This window comes from Protomyctophum parallelum (assembly GCF_964188405.1).
Source record: "Protomyctophum parallelum genome assembly, chromosome: 9".
Lineage (NCBI taxonomy): Eukaryota > Metazoa > Chordata > Actinopteri > Myctophiformes > Myctophidae > Protomyctophum > Protomyctophum parallelum.
In genome coordinates, this window is record NC_139706.1 from 44,559,444 (window position 1) to 44,573,444 (window position 14,001).

Below are 14,001 nucleotides of genomic sequence, written 5' to 3' on the forward strand. Positions count from 1 at the left end.
TTGCGGTTCGATTGACCTCGTCCTGGGAAGGCGAGAGCAAGGATTCCTCAGCTCCTCCCGCTGCGACGAAATTTTGGTCTGATCATACTGTAAGGGTTGGTAGAGGTTCTTCGTCACAGGAGCGGGAAGTGCTGACCAACGCAGGTGGAACTCCTTGGTGAAGTTAGGTCTTGGCGATATGTTCATCTTTATGGACAAGTTAAGATAGCTTAGTTGTCAGGTTTAGGTTTGGATTCTCATACAGTATTGATTGAAGATTGGAAGATTTATGATCAGACAGAGAATGGTTCTGGCGAAGTGCCTTATAAAAGGGTTGGGGTGACGTCACGACTAGGTAGGCGTGACGTAACCCTGACAGTTGCACACACACACATGCACAGTTGCACACACACACACACACACACACACACACACACACACACACACACACGTTAGGTCATGCTAATGGCACCGAAGCGTCTTTGCGAGAAGAGGGCAGACTGACATGGTGAAGTGTTTCTGTTGTTTTGAATGAATGAAAGGTTTTTGTTTTGTTGAGTACCTGGTTGATAAGGCCACTACAGGCTCGTGACGTGTTTAATGAACATTAGTTAGGGCATCATGACATGCAGCCCGACAGGTCAAACTGTTGAGACATTGGATGAAACACACAACGGTGTAAATGCCAATGGCTGAGATGTAGAATTAATTGTTTTGGTGAAAAGTCCACTCAAAACTAAGGGAACAAATAGAGGGAGGGAGATGTGATGGACGAAATGCACTCAAAACTCACTCTTTTATGTTGATGCGCCACTGACTGAACTTTTGTTTCCGGTAAAACAGTTTTTTTTGTCTTGTGGCCCCGACTTCAAGTAATCTTACAATTGTGGAAAGTCACTGGTGTGATTTTTGTTGTTGTTTGTTATCCATATACAAAGTTGCAATGGCAAAATATGAATTATATAATAAGAATAGAGGGCTCAAGTGGTTAATACACTCTCTGATCATGCGCATTCCATGAAAAAACTTGTCCAAGGGGAAGGGGTGAGGCAAGTGCGCGCGCACGCACGCACGCACGCACACGCACACACACACACACACACACACACACACACACACACACACACACACACACACACACACACACACACACACACACACACACACACACACACACACACACACACACACACACACACACACACACACACACACACACACACACACACACACACACACACACAATTGCTGGAGGTAGTAGTGTAAGGGTACAGGTCAGCTGGTCTCGAGACAAAATGAAAGCAGATCCGGAGCATGTGACGGTGTGTGTGTGTGTGTGTGTGTGTGTGTGTGTGCGTGTGCGTGTGCGTGTGCGTGACGGTGTGTGCATGCCTATCACGGAGCGCGTCAGATCACAATGAAATCACAGACCTTCTCAGGAGGCTGGCCTTAAACAGGCTCAACCAGTGAACACTCACAGGGATGTTGGCTGCCTCTGAGAGTGTGTGTGCCAAGAGAGAGATGTGTTAGTGGAGCTAGATCCTAGGAACAGTGCAGCCTGCCAAATCAAGTTGACTGCAATTAGGAAAACATAGTAGATGATAGACTTCAGATAAAGCATTTACCAGTGAACGATTTTTCCTCTACTTTTTCCACTCTTTCCCACTTTAAAAAAGGTCACATTTTGACTACCTTTTTACGCCCAGTATATTTGTAGACAGCTCTTGTCTGAGAGTGGCTCTTTATCTTCCACTGGAACTAACTTGAGCTGTGAGTGGAATGTGTTGACCACGGCTGTGGAACGAGTATCGGCCTATGTAACCTACATACGCTGTGAAGGTGCTGCTGTGTAGTTCAGTAGTGTAGGAAGTGGGTCAATATTGTCAAGGAACAAGACTTCAGTTGGTTCAGACATTCAGGGCTGAATTAGCTCTCTATTCAGGTAATTTGTTATAAATGCGTAGGTGTGAGGACGTTTTACGGAGGATTTTGTTTCTTGGATTGTTTTACTACTGAGGCGTTAAGACAGATCGACCGCATCGATCCCGCGGGGGGGGATTCAGTTGGAACTCAAGGTGGGTAGGCTTTCACCATCCACCATGAGGAGTCTGCGTCTGCCTGTAGGCCTGATGCTACTTCTAGGCTCCTGCGTGGGCCAGTTTCCCCGGCCATGTGCCAACTCGGAGGGGCTACGGACGAAAGAGTGCTGCCCCGTGTGGGAGGGCGACGGCTCGGCCTGCGGCGCCATGTCGGGCCGAGGATTCTGCACCGAGGTGTTGGTGTCGGACGAGCCCCACGGGCCCCAGTACCCCCACAGTGGCGTGGACGACCGGGAGCGCTGGCCGCTGGCCTGGTACAACAGGACCTGCCGCTGCGCCGGAAACTACGGCGGCTTCGACTGTGGCGAGTGCCGCTTCGGCTACTGGGGTGTCGGGTGCGCGCAGTACCGGGAGACGGTGCGGCGGAACATCCTGACGCTGTCGGTCGCCGAGCAGCGCAGGTTCATCTCCTACCTCAACCTGGCGAAGAACACGGTCAGCCGTGACTACGTCATCGCCACGGCCACGAGGGTGCAGATGGGCGCCAACGGCGAGAACCCCAGGTGAGGGTTTAGTTCCCCCATGTTGCATTAACCCATTAACATTTCTGGAAAACCTATGTTGCTATATCAGTGGTGCTCAAACCTTTTCATGTCAAGGACCCTCGCAATGATATGTATTATGGCCTGGGATTCCCACCTGAAAATATTTTGTTCCAAGGATGCACAGATCCTTAGTTAAAAAGAGATTTTCCTTTTTAAAGATACCAGATGTGACACGCATGAGCAAAAGTATAAAATTATGACACAGATGCTTTCCCAGTCTTAATGGGTCAAAATCAGATTTTGTTCATTGAAAAACATGTTTTGATCTAACATTACACGATTATGTAACATGATCAATTGTAATGCTGTGCTGCCGTAGGATAGAGTCTATACTGCACGTGTAGAAACAAAGGAAGGCCTATAGGTTACCATTCTATGTTCTATGCTTATTTCCTTGCTAAAGCTTCACACACTTTAAGCCTTGTGGCATATAGCTGCTCATAGCACACTGAAATAAGATCCTCTTTGTTGTGCTGCATGTGATTGCTATAGGCCTGCAGGGGGGAATCGTAATATTGTGGATGGGAATCACAGTTATTTTTTTAATAAAGGAATACATTTAAATTGATTAATAAAAAACTATGAACACATTCTTTATTTGTTTTTAAAGCAGATTCTTAGTTTAGTTTAGTTTTTATTTTTGCTTAATTTATATTTTTTTGTTGTCGTAGTAGGGTAGGGTTATGGGGTAGACAAGGATAACATTCAACCAGATGCGAAAAATAGCAGATCTACAAGCTAGCCACCCCCCCACCCCCTCCCCACCCAGAGCATCTGTGGGGAAAGTTTTCACAGACAATAGCAGATCAACAAGCTCATTGTTAGCTTGTTGAGCTACTACTTTCAGCGAAAGCTTTCCCCACAATAACATACTGTATATGTAACCCAGTAAAACCCAGAAAGCAGCCATATCATTTTAGAATTTAGTGTTGGCCATTCAAAAATAGCAGATACACAAGCGCACAGCGCAGCACGAAGTGCAGCAAGCTTGTACATCTGCTATTTTGGGGGATTTTTGAAAAATCTTTAAAGTGTTGGAAAATGTTGAATAATTTTGAATTAGGAAAAAGTTTGCGAGAACAACTGGTGGTTAATACATAGAACCCATTCTGACCCATTTTGGTGTCAGCATCATGTTGTGCTTTATCTATTGAAAAATAGCAGATCTACAAGCTCATATCGCGCCACCGAGTGGCGCGATACGAGCTTGTAGTTCTGCTATTTTTCAAAAATCGAAGAACGACTGACATTTTTTTAGAATCTGATCTCAGGTCAGAATGGGTTTGTCAGACCAGTGTGTGTCCGGCGGAAACCTCGTATGAATCTGATCTCAGGTCAGAATGGGTTAATACAATATCAGAAGGCATTAGAATCGGCCCCTGGTTACCTATATAGACCGATTCACAGAGGGTTTCCTGGGTGCGGCCATTACTGAGGTGTACCATTGAGTGCAGCAGCACTGATTAGCTACACCTGGCCTACGGAGCACCATGTATTACACCTCAGTAATGGCCGCGCCCAGGGCACCCCTCTGTGAATCGGTCTATACAATAACTCCATAATGGTGAAACGCGGCACAGGTTCTCCGACGTCAACACCTACGACCTGTTCGTGTGGATGCACTACTACACGTCGCGCGACGCGCTGCTGGGCGGACCGGGCAACGTGTGGCCGGACATCGACTTCGCCCACGAGTCCTCGGCCTTCCTGCCGTGGCACCGCGTCTTCCTGCTGAGCTGGGAGAACGAGATCCGCAAGCTGACGGGGGACTTCAACTTCACCATCCCCTACTGGGACTGGAGGGACACGCAGCGCTGCGACGTGTGCACCGACGACCTGATGGGCGGAAGGAGCCCCTTCAACCCCAACCTGATCAGCCCCGGCTCCGTCTTCTCCTCCTGGAAGGTACGAGGGCAGTGGCGTGCACAGATAGACACTAGGGGGTGCTAGAGCACCCCCTGCCCTTTTGGCAATTTTGCTCTTAAAAATAAATAAATAACTTTTTTTCCCTTAATTTGTAGTGTGTGGACCATGCGGTGACATTGATCAAATCTTGATAAAAAAACTACTATATTATTTAGGCCCCCACAATCTAAAGCTATGTTTGTATGTCAGTGGTTCTTTGATTAAAGAAAAATAGCAGACCTACAAGCTCATAGCGCGCCACTCGGTGGCGCGCTATGATAGATATCATCTCGCTAATAGATCTCGCTAATAGAGATCGTAGGCGCTCCCTCTGGTGTGGTGCTAAATGTGGGGGTAATAGAGATCGTAGGTGCTCCCTCTGGTGTGGTGCTAAATGTGGGGGTATCAGAGATCGTAGGTGCTCCCTCTGGTGTGGTGCTAAATGTGGGGGTATCAGAGATCGTAGGTGCTCCCTCTGGTGTGGTGCTAAATGTGGGGGTACCAGAGATCATAGGTGCTCCCTCTGGTGTGGTGCTAAATGTGGGGGTACCAGAGATCGTAGGCGCTCCCTTTGGTGTGATGCTAAATGTGGGGGTACCAGAGATCGTAGGCGCTCCCTCTGGTGTGGTTCACTCACAAACCATTTAATTTCAAGGACATTAAAAGAGGGGGGGGGGGGAATGTTGTTTAAAGTTTTATAATAAGGTTTATAATTCTGAAAAGATGTAGGTTGGGTGGGATTAGGATTAGACATAGAGGTTTATGTTCAGTGGGTGGTTTTAGGTCAGGAGTTATGCCTGATTTATTTAAATTTAGTTACTTGCAAAGCAGATCTACAAGTTCACATTAACGCATTGGGCTGCTTGTGTTATTTTCTGTGTGTAACAAGTGGAAATCTGAGTTTATAATAGTGGCAAGAAAAAAAGTAAAAAATAAGTGGCAAAATTGCCATCCTAAAAGGTCCTCAAGTACAGTATAATATGTACAGTATATGTGCCACATTTCGAGCTTTGTACATCAGCTACTTTTGGATCCATATTCTAAAAAGTTCTAATATGGAGATAAGAGGTTTCTGCCCGACATATCCCACTTCAAAACAGCTCCCAGTACATGTCAGTAAGCCTTCATACGTGACCTTCATTCCAACCTGCACACTCGTGTTCAGCATGTGATTTACTTCCAGAGTCTCAAGAAACCTGCATGCCGTCAGAACCATATAACAAACATACGGGGGAAGGACGCAAACCACACAATTCCATCTTTAATCCTCAAATTAATCCGCCCCCATGCACGCATAAATGAAGAATATGAGGGTGAAAAGACACTTCAACCAAGACGCTGTAGACGCTGCTACTCTGGTTCTCCTATACAGTCTGAAAGGGATTGATACGGTATCTAAACAATGCATATATATGCATGAACATGTATGTGTATGTATCATAGAATAAAGCAAACTAGGAGGGCTGCAGCATTCTTAAAGTCTGTAAAAGATACATGCAATGTAAGAAGGTGCACTTTTAGAAAAGGTCTTCAAAGTCAAACTAGAAAAGGGCATAGTTCTCCACCAGGCCAGGTCAGGTTGTGGCCTCATGGTGGCGCTATAATAGGCCAATGTGAAAAGCGTGCCATTTCTTCTCACGCCTTTGATGGCAATTGGCATTGGAGGCATTTTGTTCCAAAAATGTGTTTAGCAAAAATCAGGTCAGATGGTCAGAGACATACAGAAAAATAGAGTCATTAATAAATACATTTCCTACCATCTTCAATGTAATAGATAACTAAAATCGCAAAATAAATATGGGTACTGCACATGCAACCTACTACAGCTTGGCTAATTTAATATTGGAATACTAATCTTCTCTTTCATGATGAATTGTTCATATTATGCTTTTATATGTCAAACGTGACACCCTGAAAAATGTTTGTGTCTTTGGATTTGCTCATAATTGTTGGCTCGAAACCTTGGATGTCCATAACATTATTAAAAGTATAGTGGAATATACGTAGCTGATCTGCAAGCTTACAACATGTTTTGCGACGCGTTGCTTTTCTATCAAAAAATGTCACTGCTTAAGTGTAACACTTGTATGATGAAATAGGGCATTAAAAAAAGGGGGAAAAAAAACATAGGCCTACATAGAAATGTGTAACATGAAGATATGAGGTTTCTGCTCGACAGTGACCATTATGCAACCTGCTACGTTGATTCATTTAATATGGGAACACCAACACCCGTCATGTTCACATAATGCTTCGAGTATCAAACGCAACACACTTCAAAGACGCATACGCTATGTGACGTGACTTTTGTATGAACAATTACGAAACATAACTGGATTAGTGGATTCGCTTATATATTCCCCCCATTTCTAACCCCCTTACAGTAACATACAGTACACTGGCTTCAGCATTGAGGGCCTCTTCAGCTCAGAGTGGAGTGCTTTTGAACAGCTCTATTGTACTGCATTGTGTGCCGTGCGTATGTGTTCGTGTCTATAGGTGATCTGCAGCCAGCCCGAGGACTACAACATCAGAGAGGTGTTGTGCAACACCACGGGGGAGGGGCCGCTGCTGCGTAACCCGGGCAACCACGACCCGGGGCGCGTTAACCGCCTGCCCACCTCGGCCGACGTGGAGTCTGTGGTGGCGCTCACGCAGTACGACTCTGACACCATGGACCGCTTCGCCAACCGCAGCTTCAGGAACGCCCTGGAGGGTACGCCATTATAGCCCCTTGTACGCACATGAATTAGACCCTTGCCTTGACGGCTATTTATCGATGTATTGTGATGACTATTAAATCGTGCCTTTCCCGTCAGTCATTCAATGCTCCATATATGGCCAGTACAGAATTCATTCCATGTTGATCTGAGCCCACATGTCAAAGCGCCAGCGCTCGCCCAGCAGTCTGCCGTCAACGAGGCGGATGCGTGCATGGCGGAAGTGTCTTTATATACTGGTAATAGCATAATCAATTAAAAAAGGTAAAGGTAAGTAAATATGGTAAATGTGGCTAAATGGACTAATCAATGACATTATGTGCCAGGGCTGGACTGGGACAAAAAACCGGCCCGGTCATTTTCGCATGAATTTGGCCCAGACCGGCCCACCACAAGCAGGGTGCAGATAGCAGAAACTCTACCGCCCGCTCCGTCGAGACACAAACAAACAAACAAGCCCTAATACCACCACTTTTACAGAACAACACAAATGATACAAACCAACAGACAACCCTTTGTTCTTCTCACAAGAATGCTGGAAAAAGGATTCAAGATAAAAGAGGCCCGTCCACCCCTGTTATGTGCGTGCGTATGTGTGCGTTTCCTGTACTCATTCCAAGCCATTCCAGATGAACTATTTTCTGAATGTCAATTCCCTGCTCTCTCTATATTGACATGAGAACGTTTGCAGTGCATGCCAAAGCAAAAGCCCCCCAAAAATAACTTCAAAGGTCAAATTTATAAATAATAATGTGTCGTTTCACTGCCTTTAAGTAAGTGAGTAGCCTAAATATTATTTTTAGTGCACCTTTCACAGACTGACACCCATAGAGTACTTGATAGCCTGAAAAAAAAAAAACAACATAAAAGCATATCGTCTTTGTCGGGTGGGAAACCTTGTATAAACCAAAACCTTTATTTTTGTAATCATTATTTTAGTGAGTGAGTGAGTTTGTAGATTGCCTATTTTCACTACAACATGAAGTAGGGCATTAAATTTATGGGGAAAAAACATACAAAGTTAAAATATGGAGATACAAGGTTTCTGCCGATATGGAAGAAAAAGACAATACAATGATCATGATGAATGCATCCATACTTGCAGGCTATTGGCTATGTTTATGCTGTGGTGGAAGACTGGAAGTACTAAGATTTGTGAGCCTGGTCCGCACTATAGGCTTGGACGAGTGGTTCCCAAAACCTTTCATGTCAAGTTCCCCCAAATTAACACTAATTAGCCCGCGGACCCCCATTTGAAGAGATATGCCAGGGACCTAGCCTGGCTCCAGCCCTGAATCGCTAGCCACGCCCATTAATTAAGAAAATATGTTCTGGCGATTCAACGAAATGAATGTGTGTCAGGCTACCTGGGACCAACATAAGAGAAGATTTTTATGTCTCGTTTAATTTCAAGGACTCCCAGTTTGACATGCATTGTTAAACCAAAGATAAAACCTGTCTCCTAGGCAACGCGCAGTGTAGAGGATTCATTTTTAGACGGTGGCGACTACCCCACCCCACACTCTACAGTAGGGAGGATTATCAAAAACAAAACAAAAAAAGTGATATTTGTTATTTGAATTAAGTGAAATCACTGAATATACCTACTACACAAAACGTACACTTTTTGTGGTTATTATAAATACTCAACCATATTTTAACCAATATATTCCCTTGTTATCACCCAGTGTGTGTTACATTTCATTTTCTTTGAATAATCATACCAGGACAGGAAATACATTTCTTCACACATTTATGTGGCAGTGTCACAACAGACAACAACACTTCACATGGAGAACGTGAACAGATTTGTCAACGTCATTTCCATGGCCAGTATTCCGATACTTCCGTTACAGTCTACAGTCTATGGTTTAGACACTCAACAGGCCAAGTCTTGCCCGGCGTGCATGGGTTTAGAATGGGTGAAGTCATCATTTTCACCACTGGGCATGTTTAACTCGTGATGTGTTTTCCAAGCATGTGGAACACTTGGGACTTTCCATCATTCTGATCACCCAGCGATTATTTTACACTGGTACTCAACATTGGGTCTGGGCACCCCCAGGGGTCCTCAGGGGGGTCCCTGGGGGTCCCTACTGCCCAGCAAAGTGATTGCTAGTTACAGTAGGAACCATTAGGACACTTATGGGTCTGTAACTGTGATAGTCTGCAAATGGAACTAAATGGCTTTACAGGTCTGTAACTCTGAGTTTGTACAAATGGAACCCCTGCCTCTCTCTCTCTCTCTCTCTCCCTCTCTCTGCAGGTTTTGCCAACCCAGAGACGGGCATGGCTCTGTCGGGTCAGAGCACCATGCACAACTCTCTGCATCTGTTCATGAACGGCTCCATGTCGTCAGTGCAGGGCTCTGCCAACGACCCTGTGTTCCTGCTGCACCATGCCTTCATAGACAGGTACAGTCACACACACACAGGCACGCACGCATGCATTTTGTCACTTTATACATGTGCAGATACCCAGGCCTGTATACACTTATACTGTGTGTTGTTTTATTTACTGTTAAGTGAGAAAACAAGTTGCACATTGTGCACCAACACAGGTTGTAGTGGAGACAGCCTCAGATAAAACCCATATGAGCACTGCAAACACTCACGTACACGCCTCGACGTGCCGTATTCTCAGCAATTCTCACACACAATGCTTTAATTGTCCCATTGATAGTCTAATTAAGTAGTGTGGTAAATTTTAACCCACCACATTTAACTATACATCAAACTTGTAGAAGAGTACCAGGCATCAACGCCTCAGACGATCAGACGAAGAAGCACAGGCAGAGAGAATGTGAATTGAAGATGCATCAGAGTTGTATTTATTGAAGACAAAGACCAGGACAGAGAGCTTCGCCTTAGACCAGGGGTGTCAAACTCAAATACACAGTGGGCCAAAATAAAGAAATTGGTCGAGGGCCGGACTGTGTTTCAACACACGGGCCATTTTTGGGGAGAGAGGTAGCTGAAAGTTGACCACAAGTGATATACTTTCACTGCTGATCAATAGTGAAGAGAAGACGCATGCTTGCGCTTATTGCGGGCCCTCGATACGTGACAATGCACTCGCAGTGCATTGTGGGACTTGTAGTATTATGGTGGTCCATGCAATATACCAGAGGGCCAGTTCTAATACTAATTAAATATCATCCCGCGGGCCAAAGATAATTCATTCACGGGCCTGATTTGGCCCCCGGGCCTTGAGTTTGACATATATGCCTTAGACCCTGAGCGTGGAGCTCAGGGCTCCTATCGTAGTGACCGCTGCTGCGGCCAGCCAAAAAACTCCTCTTTCCTTGACGACATGACAAGATATACTATTCACATCAAACAGTTGAATTTCTGGGTGTGGTTGATTTTTACATACATGCAGATCAACAAATTGCATAGGAATAGCAGATGGCGTCTACGTGTGTTTTGATTCACACCTGAGAGAAGCTTCACAGGAGTAATGAACAATGCAGAGTACTTGACTGAGTGATTGCTTTCAGCTAGACAGACAGACTAGACAATCAACTCACTTAACCTAAATCAAATAAGCACGGTGACCACAATGTATAGTTGAACATTTGAACATAGCCTATATCATGAAATTTGGATACCACAGTAGGCTAAATATTAGAAAGAAGTAAAGTGAGACAGACAGACAGACAGACAGACAGACAGACAGACAGACAGACAGACAGACAGACAGACAGACAGACAGACAGACAGACAGACAGACGTGAGTGGTGTAAGGTAACTATAATTGTAGACTCAAGTACTGTAGCCTACTATAAGTACAATTTAGAGATTTCAGTATTTACATTGTTCAGTACTTTTACCTCTAGCCCTCTTCATCTGAAAGGAAAATATTGTACTTTTACTTGAGTTACTAGTAATACTTTGTAGATTCTGATTATTTACATGACACAAACTGCATGTCCCAAAAATCAAACCAAAACATACAATCTCATCCTCAACTGAACAGATAACATCATTAAAACACCATAGTTGCACATAAAGAGAGAGAGAGAGAGAGAGAGAGAGAGAGGGACCACAAAAGAACAAAGATTAAAGGAATATGAGATGAGATAATAATTAGCAGAGACAGAAGCTGGCGGGCTGCAGTGTAAAACTGTGATAACAGTGCAGTTCCTCTTTGCATCTCTCTCTCTCTCTCTCTCTCTCTCTCTCTCTCTCTCTCGTGAAAAGAAAAAAAGCCTATGAATAATTTTGCCAAGCTCAGTTGCATTTCTGTAAACATTAGCTCTGGGTGCTGGGCGCCAATAATAAATGTACACGTCTATTGTCAAAGCTTATTGTCTTATGTTTTGTAAAGGAAATTAACGAGACAGTGCAAAGTGAGACCCATCATGAACAACACAGACAAAATCATGGGGTGGTTTGTTTATTTTTGGAACACATTTCTCACATTTCCCATATAAAAATAATAATAATGCGACCCAGTGACCCTGTGATGTCAGGACTTTGGTACAACAATAAAGAGACAATATGACATACATTTTCCCTTCATTGTCAATGGCGTTTTTAAAACAAACATTAAACCAGGAGGGCCCGACAGGAAGACAGAAAGTGAGGATGTACATTGTGACACGTGTGTGATTTTTTAAAAGTGAAAGTGGTTCAGTCTGTCTGGGAGTTTTATAAATATCGAATCAACTAAAAGTATTAACAAGAGCTTTTAAACAATATAACCTCATTGGATCCATTGTAACACATTGTTCTTTTTTTTTTTAATCCCACAGTTTTTTAATAGACGACAGAGAGTGTATTTTGTCTTGCAGGCATTTTCATCCTGCAGCAATGTAAAAATCAATGTGTGTTTTATTACTCATTCCTTCCTCTGTGTTCATCTCCTTTATGGTCTTTCGATTAGCAGAGATGTTACAGCAGAGATTTAAATGTAACTATCTGGGCTAATGTTTGCTCTGTTCTGTTCTTTATGGTGCAGAACTAACGGCCTCATCATCACAGACATTAACCACTTAAAGGGCCATGAAACCCCAGGCTGATTTGGTAGTTTGCTTTCCGGTTCGGGGTAAAAAACTACAGCAGATTAAAAGACGTGGAAGACTTGTAAGAAATACAGCTACACCAAACAAATTAATAATAAGCGTGTTGGATTTTCATGGGTGTGACCAGAGCCAATGTGCAAGCAAGATAGATAGCATTGACACACCTACTGTAAAACCTAACACATTATTAATTTGATTGGCTGCAGCTGTGTTGCTTACATCACAGTGTACTATAAGGTCAGCGTTATGCAGCCTGCCATGTTTTAACCCCATAGTTTTTTAACCTGAAAAGTGAAAATCAGCTAGGGTAACTGGACTTGAGTTACAACTTTGCTTTATTCTTCTGACTACACCAAATCTCTTTGCCAAAAAGTAGCCGAACTACAAGCTCACAACGTGTCATTTGTGTGCTTGTAGATCGGCTATTTTTGGGCATTGTTCCCCACCCCAAGAAGACGTTCAAGTGGTTATAAAGTTTCTACTCCCTTATATCGTCCTCTCCTCTCTTCCATCCCTGCTCCCTCCTTTCTCCCCTCCCTCACGTCCCTCCTATCACTCCATTCTTTCCACTGTTATCTGTCCCCTCTATTCTATTCATTTCCTCTCTCTCTCTCTCTCTCTCTCTCTCTCTCTCTCTCTCTCTCTCTCTCTCTCTCTCTCTCTTCCACCCCTCTGTATGTCTCTCCCTCCCTCCTGCGTCCTCTCTCTCACCTCTCTCTCCCTCTCTCCACTATAGACTTCATATATATAGGCCAACATTATACTGTATACGTTATTATTATTCATTGACGTTACCGTTTTATCTTCCTGCAGTATCTTTGAACGCTGGCTGAGGACCCACCAGCCCCTGCGTACCCGTTACCCACAATCCAACGCTCCCATCGGACACAACGACGGCTACTACATGGTGCCCTTCCTGCCGCTCTACAGGAACGGAGACTACTTCCTGTCCAACAAGGCCCTGGGCTACGAGTATGCCTACCTGCTGGACCCTGGTCAGTATCTACCCTGTAACCCCAGTATGCCTCCCTGCTAGACCCTGGTCAGTATCTACCCTGTAACCCCAGTATGCCTCCCTGCTGGACCCTGGTCAGTATCTACCCTGTAACCCCAGTATGCCTCCCTGCTGGACCCTGGTCAGTATCCCCTGTAACCCCAGTATGCCTCCCTGCTGGACCCTGGTCAGTATCCACCCTGTAACCCCAGTATGCCTCCCTGTTAGACCCTGGTCAGTATCCACCCTGTAACCCCAGTATGCCTCCCTGTTAGACCCTGGTCAGCATCTACCCTGTAACCCCAGTATGCCTCCCTGCTAGACCCTGGTCAGCATCTACCCTGTAACCCCAGTATGCCTCCCTGCTGGACCCTGGTCAGTATCTACCCTGTAACCCCAGTATGCCTCCCTGCTGGACCCTGGTCAGTATCTACCCTGTAACCCCAGTATGCCTCCCTGCTAGACCCTGGTCAGTATCTATACCCTGTAACCCCAGTATGCCTCCCTGCTGGACCCTGGTCAGTATCTATACCCTGTAACCCCAGTATGCCTCCCTGCTGGACCCTGGTCAGTATCTACCCTGTAACCCCAGTATGCCTCCCTGCTGGACCCTGGTCAGTATCTACCCTGTAACCCCAGTATGCCTCCCTGCTAGACCCTGGTCAGTATCTATACCCTGTAACCCCAGTATGCCTCCCTGCTGGACCCTGGTCAGTATCTATACCCTGTAACC

At 44.9% G+C, this 14,001-nt stretch overlaps 1 protein-coding gene across 1 annotated transcript in view; it reads left to right on the forward strand.

Annotated features, from left to right (window-relative positions):
- The first annotated feature begins 1,733 nt into the window (after positions 1-1,733).
- The window catches only part of tyr (tyrosinase), a 14,783-nt gene continuing 2,515 nt past the window's right edge, over positions 1,734-14,001 (forward strand). Inside the window, exons 1-5 of the mRNA XM_083772561.1 lie at positions 1,734-2,581; positions 4,204-4,528; positions 7,028-7,244; positions 9,515-9,662; positions 13,088-13,269. Coding sequence (XP_083628687.1) covers positions 2,079-2,581; positions 4,204-4,528; positions 7,028-7,244; positions 9,515-9,662; positions 13,088-13,269 — 1,375 coding nt within the window. The 5' untranslated portion in view covers positions 1,734-2,078. The remainder of the gene's footprint in view (positions 2,582-4,203; positions 4,529-7,027; positions 7,245-9,514; positions 9,663-13,087; positions 13,270-14,001) is intronic.